Source organism: Cornus florida, unplaced genomic scaffold (genome assembly GCF_030987335.1).
Source record: "Cornus florida cultivar Cherokee Brave unplaced genomic scaffold, ASM3098733v1 CherokeeBrave_3.0.0_Hap2_Chr02, whole genome shotgun sequence".
In the NCBI taxonomy this organism is placed as follows: domain Eukaryota; kingdom Viridiplantae; phylum Streptophyta; class Magnoliopsida; order Cornales; family Cornaceae; genus Cornus; species Cornus florida.
This window is the reverse complement of record NW_026775572.1, coordinates 51,189,037-51,204,908: the sequence shown is the minus strand read 5'-3', so window position 1 is coordinate 51,204,908 and position 15,872 is coordinate 51,189,037. Positions and strand designations below refer to the sequence as shown.

Sequence of the window (15,872 nt, the reverse complement as noted above, 5' to 3'; positions counted from 1 at the left end):
ACTAAAAATAAAATGATCAAATACAAACATAACCAAGGTAGCAGTTTTCAATGCAGAAATTTTCATAAATGTGACCAGATCAACCTTTATTAAACATAAGTATAGGAAATGTACAATGTGGTAGACAAACAAACCTCTTCCACACTGAACTCCCAGTACTCTTTTAACTCCATAGTGTTTGCTAAGCGGGCCAGTGCCTCCAAAAAGTTACGAGTAAGTTCTCCCTGATATCGCTTTTTACGGTACTGGCTAATTACCTGAGTACCACAGGGTACACTTTGAGAAATGAATTCACCAGCAACACAAGAAGGACAATACCAGTTTCCTTCAGGAATTTTTGCAAGTGGAGGGTTTAGGCAATACGTATGATACTCAGAATCACAAGTATCACACAACAGAACATAGTCATCATCTTTATCTATGCCACATACTTTGCAAACCCCGTCATCCCAGGGAGCTTTGGGAAGTGAGCTCTCATTTGCACATACAAGCATATCAACCATCTCTTTCTTTGTTTCATCACTTGAACATTCAAAATCACCACTGTCCATGAGTTTCTGAACCAGAGTAAGAACCTGGAGAAGGAAATAAATACGTTAAAACTCAAAGAGAGAACAAAGCATTTAGCGTTACATTTGGAGGGCATCTGATGGTACATAATGAAGCCGCACAACACCAAAATATAATTTTCAGCCATTCTAGACCATGACAACTCAAGGAACCAATTATCAATATATATACTCATAACTGATGTAATCAAATAGTTGGCGAAAGAGATCCACATGCTAGACATGGACCTAAAGATCTGACTATTTACTGAAACAATAAAGAAAAATATTTTCAAGACAAAGTTCTTTTTCTTTCAAAGGGTCAGGTCCTCAATTATGCTAAACCCTTCTCTATCTCTATCTATCTCATGCAGAGTATGCTAACAATAAAAGAGACATATTGAAATTTTACATAGCGCATGATTTGTACATTGTGTAATCAGTTTAGTTGAGGATATTTTGGTAATTCAAATTTTACTGGACATGTGTCATAAGTCATTGTCCATGGATCTTATTTTGTATCAAACTATGCAATTTGCCTTTTATAAATGGTACTTACTAGGTCTAGACTAGTCCGAGTTACAAGAAAGTTCTTTATTTTTGAAGTCAAAATCAAAATAGGAGTACAACGAAATCAGCATCCAGCAACCTATAAATAGTTTGGTTATAAACATGCCACACAAAAAGAATACAAAGATTTACATGGTTTGGCAAAGCCTACGTCCACACGGTGAAGATCCAATGAAAGAATTCAGTATGCGAAAACCTGGAGATTACAAGTTTCAACCCCCCAAACCGTAGCTCTCACTCTCACACTCACTCTCTTTTCTGTGATTTTCAATGTCTCAATATCCCACTCCAAACCCTAAACGCCCTTATATATCAGGCTACAAGAGAGTACTAAACAGGGTCCACAACCCACAAGCAAAAAGGGGCTTGGGCCCACACAAAGCTCAATCAACGGGTCGTTGGGTCAAAAACCTTTGGCAACGCGACCCAGAACCAAATTCAAGCCACAACATCACAAGTTTGAAAATTTTTCTATTCAAAATAGTGGACTCTATGAAAATCTAAGATTGTTTGATTACATAAAATCTGTAACAAGATAGTTAATAAGTCATTCAAAATGATGAAACAATCATACCCCAAACAAGCCTTTAATAGAGCATCACAAGCCAGTACCATGAAATCAAAGAAATATATGATAAGAGCCAGTATCATGCCGGTGTACTTATTTGCAGTTCTTCCTTTTTGTCTTCAGTAAAACTTTTATAGTTTCTTATTTAAGAAAAATTTTCAACTGTTATTTTAGAATTTTTTTTTGATAAGTAAAGTAGTGTATTTTGGTAGAAAATAGTATACATATTTTTTTTTTTTTTCCTTAGTTGGTACTCACACACACTTGTCTTTTCTAAAACTTGAACCCTGACCTTCCCTTTGGAAAGTAAGAGGCTGATAGCGCTAGGCCACTGGCCCGTTATTTTAGAATTCCATAAAAAAGAGACGTTTTAGGATGATAGTTTTTAAACAATAAGGTTTCCTAAGTCAGCATCCATTTTCACGAGTCTCTACAAGCAAGCCTGTCCTTTCAATGCTTGAGATACACAAGGAAAATCAGAAAAGCAGATAAGTTGTTTTGACATGAAGGTTAACATTGGCAGAAACTAAAGAACAAAAAGGAAACAGAGTGGTACTCACAAACCTCTTTTTCATACAGAGATTCAAAATTTTGGGATAGTGTTTCAGCCAAATCAATCAAATCAGACCGATCCCCATATGCAGTGCGTATATTACGCCAAACCTGGAAAAGAACATAAGAGTTAGTGATCTTGACAGTTCAACGTAGGTTACACATAAACAACTATTGTGAGCTATATCAATTGTCAAAACTTATGAAGCATTATTGACATGACCCCAATCCTAATATCTAGGTTGAGGTACAATTAACTTTTCGGACATAATTCATCGGTTGCCCTTCCTCTCACTTTTACCTAAGTCAAGATCGTTGTCACATCCTAATACTCTTTCTCTATGATCAAGTAGTGATCTTGACAGTTCAGCGTACATTACACATAAACAACTATTGTGAGCTATATCAATTGTCAAAACTTATAAAGCATTATTGACATGGCCCCAATCCTAATATCTAGGTTGAGGTACAATTAACTTTTTGGACATATTTCATCGGTTGCCCTTCCTCTCACTTTTACCTAAGTCCTGATCGTTGTCACAGCCTAATACTCTTTCTCTATGATCAAGTAATGATGCTGTCTAAGAGTTTCCAAAACATCAATTTTAAATTAATTGGTTGATCAAAAAGTACAACAGTGCCATTTGTGCTTCACATAAATCCCACATAACCTCAAATGTCTCCTACATTCCCATTCTAGAATCTGTTCTGTCTTCACCAGTACACTGCACAACTAGTCAGTCGATTCCAAACTTCGACAATCAACATGTACAGTTTATGAAATCCTCTCTCAATACTGTTTCATATCTTTTCACTTATAAACTTGAAATATTATAAAGACTTGCAGGACAAGCAACCAGTAAAATGTCTTGGGAAAAAAATAATGATTAAATGTGAGCAAAGAATATACAGTCCAATCAGAAGAAGTAGAAGAAAGCATACCTCCCGAACATCATCTAGAAAAGCTTCATGTGATCCACCATAGGACCCAGCAGCCAGTCTCATATCAATGGTCCTGAAGTCTAAAGGACGAGATACCATTGCAGGAAAACCAAGAAGTCCCTCGTCGTCATTGTCACTAGAATTCAGAAATGTTCTTCCCAAAAGATTGCAGAAGACTCTTTCTTCATCTGCAGCAGCAGCACGCCGTAGCACAATACGACATTTCTTCATAATTAAATCAATTGTGTTGACACACTTCCTTTTTTCTTTCTTATCAGGTTTGCGCTGCGGAATTTCACGGCTCACTTCTGCCAGCAATGAGATAACAGCTCTCTGTACTCCATCAATGGTTCAATGAAATAACTCAGTATTTTGAATATTCATAAATATAACTCATTTGAGGAAGTAATGTATAGAAATTGTACGAAACAACAAACTATTCTTTGGCAGTTGGTTGACAAAAAAATACGAGAACAGCGAGGAGGAGGAGGAGGGGGGGGGGGGGGGGTTGTGGGGCGGCCATTTCTAAATACCACCATGTTCACATTAAATAACTGGCTCTCTCGTCTCAACAAAAAACAGAAGGAAATCTGTTTCTCATATTGTCAACAGCAGTTCAAAAAATGCAATACACAGAATTCCAAATATATAAATATCAAACATAAGGAAATGCTTGATGGGAAAGGTCTAGTATACCACACCAAAATTTCCAAACAAGCATAAAACAGGAACAGGACACCGGCACCATTATCAGCTACAGACATGTGAAGATTTGATCAAACAAACAAAGAGTAATAAAAATATATATATCATTGCCATAAAAATGGGGATTCAACTCAATTTTTTTGGTCATATCTAATAATAATAATAATAAATAAAATAAAAATAAAATAAAATAAAATAAAATAAAGATGAAAAAGAAAGAAAGAAAGAAACTCAACGTGTATATAATTGGGGAGTTGGGCGGTTTGGAGAGCTGCAAAAATTGGATTCATCAGTCAACTATGTGATTTATACTTTCCACGGGAAAAAAGGGAGATGACTCTGCTAACTTCACCCTACAAACCGAACCATCTTTTATTGGACTCACAATTCATGCTGGCCAACCAAATTCTGAGTGCCTAATTGGCTGGCTGTCACTAGCTTTCCCAAACATAAAATGCGTTGCAAAAATGAACCTTATGCTGTCCACGTTAATTTATTAGATAATATTTTGACAAATGGTTAAGAAGAAACAATGAATGTACCTTCGTAGGACCTGATGCATTCCCCTTGTAAACTTCCTTGCTAATGGAATGCTCCAGTATCTTTTTTGCCCATTCTGGAGGACTTTTTGCTAAAGCACTGTAGATACACTTCCTAATTCTTGCCCCTACATTTGTGGGTAGCTTCCTTACAGGTTCTAGCACCTGCGCCCACTCAGGGACTTCACCATCATTCACATTAACTATCTTCGAATCATCAACTGCATCAGGCTCCTTCTCATCTAGGCCAATAACAACATTCTTACTCTTTGCTGAACCAATGATTTTCTTTGTGGCCTCTGCAAGAAGCTGAGAATTACATAAATTAGTGCATCATTATTCAAAAAGAAATTTCTGTTTAATTAAATAAATCAATTATAGAAGTTACAAAAGTTCTAGTGAATTACAGAACTGCAACATAGATCAAATGCAAATTCTACAAGAAGTCAACTGTTATGCAGGAGATTCAAAATAACTTATATCAGGCACATTACAAAGAGAATTTCAGACCAGCTCGATATATAGAAGAGAAAACCAGATAGATGGAAATGGAAAGCTTAATTTAATTATAAAAATACAAAGAAAAAAGAAAGCAAACATAAAATTACAATCCAGATTAAAATTTTAATAAGAAAAAATGAGACAAAAGGAGAAAGAAAAATGAAATAAAACAGAACACATATGAAGCACGGATACTTTAATAAAAGGGGAGTTATCATTTCCGTGTCAGATAACGACACTCCTCACATACTCGTGGATTGTGTCCTGTACTTCCTAAATGTATCTCTAATTTGAGAATCATCTTTTTATTCTAACACGTATCCGATACTTCTCAGATACCTCGGCCACATATCAAATACTTCTCATTTACTTTAAGACACATTTAAAAACTCTTAAACATTAAAATATAATATTTTTCAAGTATAAGATCAAAGCATAATTGTTAAGAGACGTATCGTATTTCTTCAAACAGACGTATTGATATATATATATATATCACGACTAATTTAGTCTAAAATCCATCCATGATTTTACTCTCAGCTCTCAGTTTATTTAACATAATTTTTTTATTAAAAAATAATAATAATACTAATAAATAGCATGACAACAATTATAAATTTAGATGTAAATAAGGAAATATATATATTAAAGTTTTATACATATCTACAAGATACAATATATATTGTTGTTTTCTTGACGTATTCATGTCTTACTTTTTAAGCATTTGTCGTATCGTCGTATCAATACCATGTCATGCCGAATCTTGTATCTGTGTCCATGCTTCATTGCAGAACACTATGTGACTAAAAAATAATCCTATAACCAAACATCACTAGTTTTTCCAAACCAGAAACCATACGAGTCTGAAAACACCAGAATGGCATAATTAGGCCAGTGAAAAATTGAGGCAGTTGTTCAACAGTTATAAAACACAACCTCTTGAGAAACTTAAATAAGAACTATTTTAGGAAGTTAACATGCATAAAATAAATCAGGTTGGTAAAAATTTAAGTAATTACTAAAGTTGGTCTTCTTTTCTTTCGATTAGTTAGATTTCATTACGAGAGCTCAAAAGGAGAATGCACCAAAAGATAAACAAAAGCCATTCAAGGGCCCATTAGACATAAAATCCTATACAATCAAGCTATCAAAAAACTACTTCACTAAGGATTTACAACTCCTCCCTTTCGCCAAAAAGAATAAAGAATCAATATATTTTAATGTCGGAGTAGGAGTTTCCTACCCATTGAATGACCTCCTATTCCTCTCACGCCACAAAACCCCACACATAGGGGTAATTTGACAAGCATCCCCAGCTGCAAAACCCATTATACATCCCCTCTAAGACTCAAGCATGCTCCTCGTGGAACTAGGCAACACCCATTGGACTCCGAAAAGAGCGAAGAACATGGTCCACACATCTCTAGCCACTGCACAGTGTAGGAGAGTGATCCACTCTCTTCATCCCTCTTGCACATGCAACACCAGTTCTTTTCTCTCTCTCTCTCTTTTTTTTTTTTTTGGTGTGATAAGTAAGAATACATGCAACACCAGTTCATCATGATATGCCTCCTCTTCCGTAGATTATCGATCCTCAAAACCCTCACAAAAGCAGTCGTCCATCCAGAGAAAGCCACCTTAGAGGGGGCTTTGGCACACCTGTAAGCTCACACCTCAAATCTACCATGTTTGGAATCCCCCCAACACCACTTGTTCACTCCCTCGGAGAAATGGCAGTATAGTAATAGCATTACCTCAAAAGAAATGAAATTTGTTTCACACGTACCCTTAAGTTTCCATGCATGTAACTTTCTTACAGATGATAGCATTTTTACAGCAAACAATTTTTCATAAACAGACCAAAGCCATTAGAGGTAATACAATGCGTTATAGTAGAAATAAAAAAAGAAGAAAAATGAGAGAATTGTGTAAAGGCTTGAATGAGATGTATAATATGTAAAGGCTTATATGATATTTAATCACTCATTCACAGCTCGTATTTATACATAAAATAACAGCCCATGCTCATATTACAAGAAAGGAAACTAAATCAAATCTCTGTTAATATGGTAAATCATTCCATAAATCATGGCTATCATATATGCTAACATATGCATAATCAAATCTCTGCTAATATGGTAAGTCATTCCATAAATCATGGCTATCATATACGCCAACACTCCCTCTCAAGTTGGTGCGTGAATATCTAAAATGCCCAACTTGGAAAATGCATTTTCAAACACAATCTTACCGACGCCCTTTGTAAGAATGTTTGCAAGCTGCTGAGAGCTTGTGACAAATGGAGTGCAAATCTGACTAGCGATGATTTTCTCTCAGATGAAGTGACAATCAACAAATCAAAAATGTCTCCTTAGACAACAAACAATTAACAATGTCTCCTCAGACCATAAACAACCAATCATGTCTCCTCAGACCGTAAACATCCAACAATGTCTCCTCAGACCGTAATCAACCAATCATGTCTTGTCAGACTATAAACAACCAACAATGTTTCCTCAAACCATTTCCCTTCACACACGTGTTTAACCATTCCCCTTCGTTCATATGTTTAAACAATGTAGATGAGAGAATCAACAATGTCTCCTCAGACCATAAAAAAGAAACAACTATGTCTGCTCAGACCATTTATGAATGGGTGGTGCCAAACTCGCAACGCCCTCATTGAGGTCAGACCACCTGCCTACCCAGCACCTCCCGGATGGGCGATGTCACCTTAGACCATTCCCGAATGGGTGGTACCGACTCGCAATGCCCTCATTGCAGTCGGACCACCCTAGCTCTGATACCAAGTAGAAATATAAAAAGAAAAATAATGAGAGAATTGTATAAAGGCTTGAATGAGATGTATAATATGTAAAGGCTTGAATGATAATTAATCACTCATTCATAGCTCTAGTGTTTATAGATAAAATAAGAGCCCATGCTCATATTACAAGAAAGGAAACTAAATCAAATCTAAATCAAATCTCTCCTAATATGGTAAGTCATTCCATAAATCATGGCTATCATATATGCTAAAATATGCATAATCAAATCTCTACTAATATGGTAAGTCATTCCATAAATCGTGGCTATCATACATGCTAACAGTTATGAACAGCAAAGAGACAAGCGGAATGGTACGCGTCATAACAATTTTCAGGCATGTGATAGCCTAAAGTTATAAAGCAGCAAATACACAAGCATATACAGCTAGAATTTTTCATAAACAGACTATGAGAACAGCGGCTTAAAACAAATAAAAGGAAGACATTTTGTAAATCCAAAGAAATGAAAGAAGAAGAAGAACATATAATAAATACAGCATTTTTTAATCCAACATGAGTATAAAAAAAAAAAGCACACGGAAAAAAAAAATTAGAAAGGTTATGGAAGGCAACTAAAAGTACTGCATAAGTCATGATTATTCCCCAAATTGAGTAGAGCAAATTGATCAAAACTTGCACATTTCCATTCACAATTCCAATAAAAAATCTAATTACACATATTGCTATCCAATTTAATTGCAATTTTGGCTTGTAATTTTCTTTATTCTTTCCAAAGTCCAACAGGAGCTAAATTTAAAACAAAATTCAAATTTATTTAACCCAACTATTTGGGTCAAATAAATAAATCTCTATTTCCTCTATTTAATTATAAATGAAATTCAGTCATATCTTTCTATCTCATATTAATTTTGACTTCACCTTCCCAAGTTTTCCCTAGCATTACCCTTAATTTGAGCAACTCATAATGAAATCCAATATTTCAAACTAATTTCAAGCATCATCAAATCCAAACTTTGAACAACTCATATTAAGCATCATGAAATCCAGTCCAAATACACTCTAGGTTTCTTCGCACTTCATTGTCGTATTTTCATTTTTTTCATCCATCAATCTAATTAAAATTGAAGATTATAATCACGACTGTAGATACAGATGCAAATGGTAAGGTAATGAGTGAAGATAATGAGAACATATCAGATCAAGTAATGCAGATAATACTTCCAAATTTCACTCTTCCAAGACAGATGAACTTTTATCTTCAAAATTACTCAACAAGACAAACAACTAATGCTATTATAAAGCACCATAAAAATAAAAAATAAAAATAAAAAGTACTAATACTATTATAAAACAGTTCAAAGGAATGAACAATCAATCTTACCAGTGCATCCGCCTCCATTCCAGCCACTCCTGTAAGAGAACCACAAAGAGTCCCGCCATCACCTTGTAAACAATGGAAGACTTTCCCGCTCTCACGCCAAGCAATCTCTGCGGAGTCAAGATTACCCTCCATGAACAATACAGCTAAAATATATCTCCGGGCTAATTCGGGCCAAGTAAATTCATTCATTGGGAGCATATCAAGCTTTGTTTTCCTTGCAATAACCGAGTTATCTGCATCTTTTTTCCGACCTCGTCTTGACTTAGATTCTCCAGCACCAACATCATATGTCGCAACTTTTGAAAGCAATTCACCTACTAGCACCCTCAGAAGTGCACTATGAGCTTTTGCCAGTGCTGCACCTGTACATCTACCATAAGTATGAGAAGCCAGTCTGGCTTGGGCATCTTCCTTCATAGATGCTGTTTCCATTGCAATAAATGCACATGGATTTTCACTAGGAACTGTTGAAGCAGAAGAGTTCCTTGAAAACAAGACATGATCATTTACACTATTGCTTTTACACAAGCTGACATCTCCACCATCTTGGACTCCTGGGTGTAGGCTGTCTAACCATGGATCTATAAGTTCAAATTCAAGTTCTTGGAATGAAAAAGGTTCCTCCAGTCCTAAAACCTCCGAGAAACGACATAAGAACTCCCAAGCCTAAACAGACAAGGCAGAAATGATGAGAATATAGAACCTAGTGAAAAGAATTTTGCTAGCATTACTTAAGTAATTCATGATACCTGGATAACATCGCCGATCAAAAAAGCAGGAAGCTTTGAGCTCAGCGGCTTGCCTAAAGGACAGGAATCCTTCGTACCAGAGTCTTCGACCGCCTGCTTCCTGGGTTTTTTGCAACTTCTGAAGAAACCACCAGCTTCTTTCTCACATTGAACATCATTCGTCCTATTAGCCAGAAGAAATCCGCTTCTAACTGTTTGCAAACTTGAATTGTGACTTCTTTTATTCAGAAAGTTATATTCTGAACAGGAACTAACCCCAGGAAGCTGTTCTATTATTTCTTGTACAAATTCTACATCCAATCCAAATCTATCCTGTTGCAACCATTTCATCAGCATTCCACAAGAAGTTTCAAATTCATCATCACTCTGAATTAATTGTGGGATGTTAAAAGGGCCAGATAAATAACAAAACTTGGACAATGGATCCGAAGCATCCGTTGCTTTTAAACTCATTTCATCCATGACATGCTTACAGTAAAACTTAAGTACACCTGTTTGCTTATATACATCACGGTATGCGTGCATTAAAGTTTGGGACACCTTTTCCCACACCAATAATGATGACCTCCCTTCCACAACAAATTCACCAATAATATCCCCCAGCTGAAAACTATCAGGTACGGCATTTCCATATCTTTGGGGAGGGCAACTGGAATCTCTTGTCAAACTATTTGCTCTATGGAAGTCAGAAACTTCATTTCCACTATTCCCAGAGCAAATATCATAATTCAGATGTGGTGGGCTATATTCTGTTAGCATGATCTGGATATTCACAGTGTCGTCATCATCCATTCCAAAGACAGCAGGATCAACTTTTCCCATTTCAACTTTCCCATCATTTGAGCCAAATTTTGGCTTGGAGAGGACTGTTGCACCACTAGGAATGGGCTGTGAGGAGCATGGACATCTTCGGACTTTGAAGGTAGGACCAGAATCACCGCCATCTGAAACATCACATATAAAAAGGGACCCAGTAATCTTATCATGCCAGCAAGATCTGTAACCTACAGGCCAGATTTGGCTAGTGTTATGGTATGAGGGTCGCGGATCAACCTTGCCCGCAGAAAGAACAAAGAAGTCCTCAAACTGCACGGGAAAGCCATCCTGGAAGACAGTAAAATAAACTTGATTAGTTCATATTCTTGACTTCTATAATACTAAACACATATATAAGTGGGTGTATGTGTGTGAGGAGTTGGGAGTTGGGGAGGAGGACAAGATATAAGAGGAGAAAGGAGTGAACCCAAGACAGACAGTAAATTATGCGTACCCTTACTTGAAACTGCTGAAATCCACAGCCGCCATGCTCCTCTGAGTCAGCTCCAATAATGCTTCTGCTACCTTTAAATTTGTCAACCTGACTATCCGTGACCTTGATGCCTGCTGAGGACTTCACAATGGAACTGCTCCGTAGAGCACCCATACTTTCTATAAATTTACTGGTTCTTGAAGACCTTGAGGATTCCTTTCTTCTTTGCTTTAAATGAGATCCTTTATGGTCTGAAGCAAATCCATCACTTCTGTCCTCAGTTTCTAAGGAAAGGCAGTCTGACAGCAAGCCTAGATGACCAGCAACAGCAGGCATTGACTCAAACCTCCTTCCATCTGGGGCACAGTATACTGCAAAGGTTTTGCATCTGCTCTGACAATAAATAAATTCCACATGCCAGCCATCTCCCAAAAGACCTCGTTTTTCACATATATATTCCCTAAGAGCTTGCAAATATACCTCAGAGGGATTCTGGGTAACATATTTCAACGGTGTACAATGACCAGCCCAAAGCTTCTCTTTGAGAATGGAACTCAGATCTGCTTCCTTTGAAGTTCTATCGAAGTTCAGTCTGTGCTGTACTATATCTTCAAAACCTGATTTAGCAACTGCACGGCGAGATGCCTTCTGAAAATTAAATCCATTCTCCAGATATAATAAATTTGAACATGTCACGGGGGAATCAAATGAGTGGCCAACAGTAGACGTCTCATGCACTGCAAGTACCCTACAAACCACAAGTATATAGACATTGTCTGTTGTAAGACTTCCGATCCATGCAACACAAACACTATATGATAACAGATAACAAATGCATCTGCCAAAGAAAATTTGAAGCAATCCATAGAAGCCACAGAATCATGTAGAAAAAATATACTATCACAATTCTATATTATATGCAGCGGACACAACCAAGCATACCTTTCTTTCTAAACAATAATCAAAAACTAGAGGAGAAGATCATTTCATGGTTCTTAATGGCTGAGAAAAAGGCATGTCAAATATCAAGAGAGTTGACTTGGTACTCTGTGAGTAAAGGTGATCTCTGACAGCACTGGAAAGTACATTACTGTCAATGATAGACATAAGAGTGGACTACAGAGTTCTTGCCTTTGGAAGTGTGTGGCAACCAGTCTACCTGAATTTCTCTGATGGCATCCATCCCACCAGATAGACATAAGAGTGGACAACAGAGTTCGAGCCACAGACACTGATAAAAGCGTTAGTACACCATTTTCTTCTTCTTTTTCCCCTTTTTAGAAGATAAAAACAAACATTATTAATGTAAGAGTAAGGTTCGAGAGAAGGATGACTGGATGAGAAATCCTTCAAGCTCGAAATGGAAAAAGTACCTAGTTAACCCCTAAAAACCAAATAGCAAGAACCCTTCCCTTAACCACAAAGGAATTCAACGAGAGTCATAAAGGTGGCCTCTGATTGGCCCAATAGAGTTGGCTCCTCACCAAAAAGTCCAACCATACCTAATGAACATATCTAAAAACCTAGAAATAGAAATCCCACAAACATACAACAATCTCAGCATCACACTAAAGAAAACAATCACAAATAAGAGAGTAAGGTCTCGCTGACGCTTTACAGTATAACTATAGCTAAATTCATCACCTTAATAGACCTCCATACCAGTCTGTCGAAGGTTTCTAGGAGAACCAAAAAAAAATCAACTTAAGCCAGAAATTTGAGAAAGCTGAAATAACACCTTATTGTTCCTCCCAATTGCATCTCCCCATTTAGAATGGGCAAATTTTTGTTTTAATTTTTGCACTCAATCTAACAATAAGCTGAGTAATTCCTAACCAATATGCACATCCTTCCTTTTAACCGTTAATCAGAAATTGTATCTATTAACCAATAACTACCACCAAAACAAATTCCAAGTTGGCGTTCCAGTCACTGATGATAAAACAATCAATAGTTTTCCTGTTGTGCTTCTTGTAAATATGATGTATGATTGACAAATCTTATACGGTGTTAAAAGGAAGAGAAAAAATAAAACAATTTTACAAATGTTTTAGGGTTCAAAGACACACTAAGTTTTTTTTTTTTTTTTAAGACGGATAAAAAATAAAAACAGCACTGAAATAATCCTGGCAAGAAAAACGTGAAGGACAAGTAAATTCACCCTTAATCGTCATGCCTCACCGCCATCTCTTCCATCTGTTGCTAGTAAAAATTTTGAGCCCCTTTATTCACTCTTCATCTTCATGTGAATTATAGACAACAGAAGTTGGCTCATCAAGGACACATCAGAGTAAAGTCTCCACATATACTCACTACGTGTCCCCAGAGACCAAAAACACTAGCAGAAAAGAACCTAAAATTTTAGGCAGTCGCTATCTTTTTCCCCCCTTCATAATAGGGAAAGAAAAAAAAAACATTTACTCTAGCAGGCTGATGAGGTTGTGAGCCTAATAGGGTCAACTTTGGGAATGTGACACGTAATGCCCACTCATGTCGAGCCAAAAAGGGCATGGATAGATATCTCTTCACATAAAGAGTTCTTGTGTGGAGAGACTTGATATTCTTCTTTATAAGCAATGTTGTCATTAAAAGACACCAAAAGGAGACAACCAAATACATGTGGAGTCTAAAAGAGTGGACTGTTAAGAAACATCACAAGAATCCAAAAGAAGAAAACAAGTTTTCTCAGCCTCTAGTTAAACCATCTTAAGTAAATTGAGATACTAACAGCAATTTTCTGGATTGCTAAAATATACAATTCTAAAAAGAATAAAAGATTTGGCTTAGGAAGCAGCATCTCCCCAAATTACACAACCTTGATCCACTCCTTGGAGATGCATAATATAGTCTATACGTCGTAACCACAAAAGATAAATAATCAATTCTATCTCTATAAAAGGAAGCTCTTAAAGTGTTGGTTGTTACAGGAAGCAACGTTAATGTGCAGTTGTAAAAGAGAATATTATCAAGTGGATACTCAACAATTACCAGTATTGATCATGTAATTAGTGTTCTGTGACAAGGGGGTTTTGACCCCATTAAGAGGCAATGTCGGAGACGACCGATCAGATGTGTTCACGATGTAATGTTGCTTCTTCATGCTAAGCAATTCACGGGCTCAATGGGTCCACCATGCTACATCATAATTTAATTCAAAAAAAGCAAAAAAAAAAAAAATTAAGTATAATTTTATTCAAAATTTGATTTAAAATATTTACGTTGAGTATAGGAATGACAATGAGGGCGTATGGTACGGAGTGCCGATATCCCAAACCCGCCCTATGAAGGAAAATCAACTATAAAGCCCGTGCCACCTCGGAGTCATGAACGAATTTGAGGTATCCCGCAATCCATAATGTCAACAACTTCTTAGTTAAAAGTATCATTTCACAATCAAAAGTTGTGTCTTTGTCAGTGTTGTATCACTTAATTAGAAAGCTCACATCAATGTTAAAGCATTGATTATAGACTTAAAGACTAGGCCAAAGGATGACATTGATGGCTTGCTTCAAGTGCTATCAACCTTTTTAGAAAGGAAAGTGAACTAAAGAGGGTAGGATCTGGAGTGATTAATTATAACTAAGTTAACTAAAAAGGTTATTAATTGACCTCTAGAATTTGGTTTAAATTGGTCTATTATCAATTAGGAAACTTAAACTAATTTGGATTTAATTTAAGTAATTAAAAATTAATTTCAATATCATTAAGAAATTTAAAACTGAAAATTATTTAATTGGGAACGGATTTGCAAACCTTTTTTTTTGGTTGTTGTTGAAAAGCTTGGGTTTTGAGTTTGAGTTAAAAACCAAATGCCCCAACAAAAAACAACACACACAAATAATGAAGCATCTAACGGAAAGCTATGTACAGTTAGGTTCAATAGAAAATGATACATCAAACCATCAATCAAACATTGCTAGAGTGACTTCAATCAATTGAAAATCTGGTCAATAAATTGAACAGACGCCTAGAGGTTTTTAAACTTTCCAAAACTCATCAACAACGTCACTCCAACACTATAAAAAGGGGTTCTAGGGTTCTCAAAATATAAGAAAAACTTAAAAGACACGACTAAACATTTTGAGAGAAATTAAGAGCTTTCAATCACAAGTGAAGTGCTTCATAGAATATCCAATTATATTGTGGGTTAAAATTCAAAAGCAAGGAGATTCATTGGATACTTGAAGATTAATCAATCAAAAAATCTACACATTAAACAAACTTAAAGGTTGGACCACTATAAGAGGAGATCAAATCACGTTGAAAAGCGGATAGCGTCAAGAATAGGTTCATTAACTGGCAGCTGGAGAGTTCAATGAGAACACCTAGCGGGAGCCTAGGTTAGAGGTGACTAAGAGAGTTCAGAGTATGGTAACTCAGTGTTGTATAGCTTTCTTTTGATAGTGGATTTGATCTACCTGGACAATGTCCCGTGATTTTCTCCACTAGGGCTCTCCACGTAAAAATTTTGGTGTCCTTGTGTGGTTGCATTATTTTGTTTATTATTGCTTTTTATTAATCTTTCTATGTTTGAATGATCAATCAACTTTCATTAATGAACACGTAAGGGGAAGGAATTCAAGTTTCATCTGGTTCGTTGGGAGCAGGTGTATTATCCGACTAGGAAGGGAGGGTTGGGTATTCAGAGACTGGTTCATTTCAACGAGGCCCTATTGGGGAAGTGGTTATGAAGATTTAGGGTGGAGAGGCAGACTCTGGTGAAGGGTGATTGCTACCAAGTTTGGGGAAGTTAGAGGCAGATGGTGTTCTTTGGAGGTG

The 15,872-nt window shown here is 36.4% G+C and overlaps 1 protein-coding gene across 2 annotated transcripts in view; it reads right to left on the bottom strand.

Moving 5' to 3' along the window:
• Positions 1 to 15,872, bottom strand: part of LOC132294973 (methyl-CpG-binding domain-containing protein 9-like) — a 31,692-nt gene that overhangs the window by 4,545 nt on the left and 11,275 nt on the right. The window contains exons 2-8 of one of the 2 annotated variants that reach the window (XM_059793030.1): positions 11,115 to 11,841; positions 9,845 to 10,948; positions 9,096 to 9,761; positions 4,428 to 4,733; positions 3,181 to 3,513; positions 2,251 to 2,349; positions 135 to 575 (exon numbers count right to left, since the gene is read on the bottom strand). In XM_059793030.1, the coding sequence (XP_059649013.1) occupies positions 135 to 575; positions 2,251 to 2,349; positions 3,181 to 3,513; positions 4,428 to 4,733; positions 9,096 to 9,761; positions 9,845 to 10,948; positions 11,115 to 11,841 (3,676 nt within the window). The remainder of the gene's footprint in view (positions 1 to 134; positions 576 to 2,250; positions 2,350 to 3,180; positions 3,514 to 4,427; positions 4,734 to 9,095; positions 9,762 to 9,844; positions 10,949 to 11,114; positions 11,842 to 15,872) is intronic. The other variant, XM_059793031.1, reaches the window with a different exon arrangement.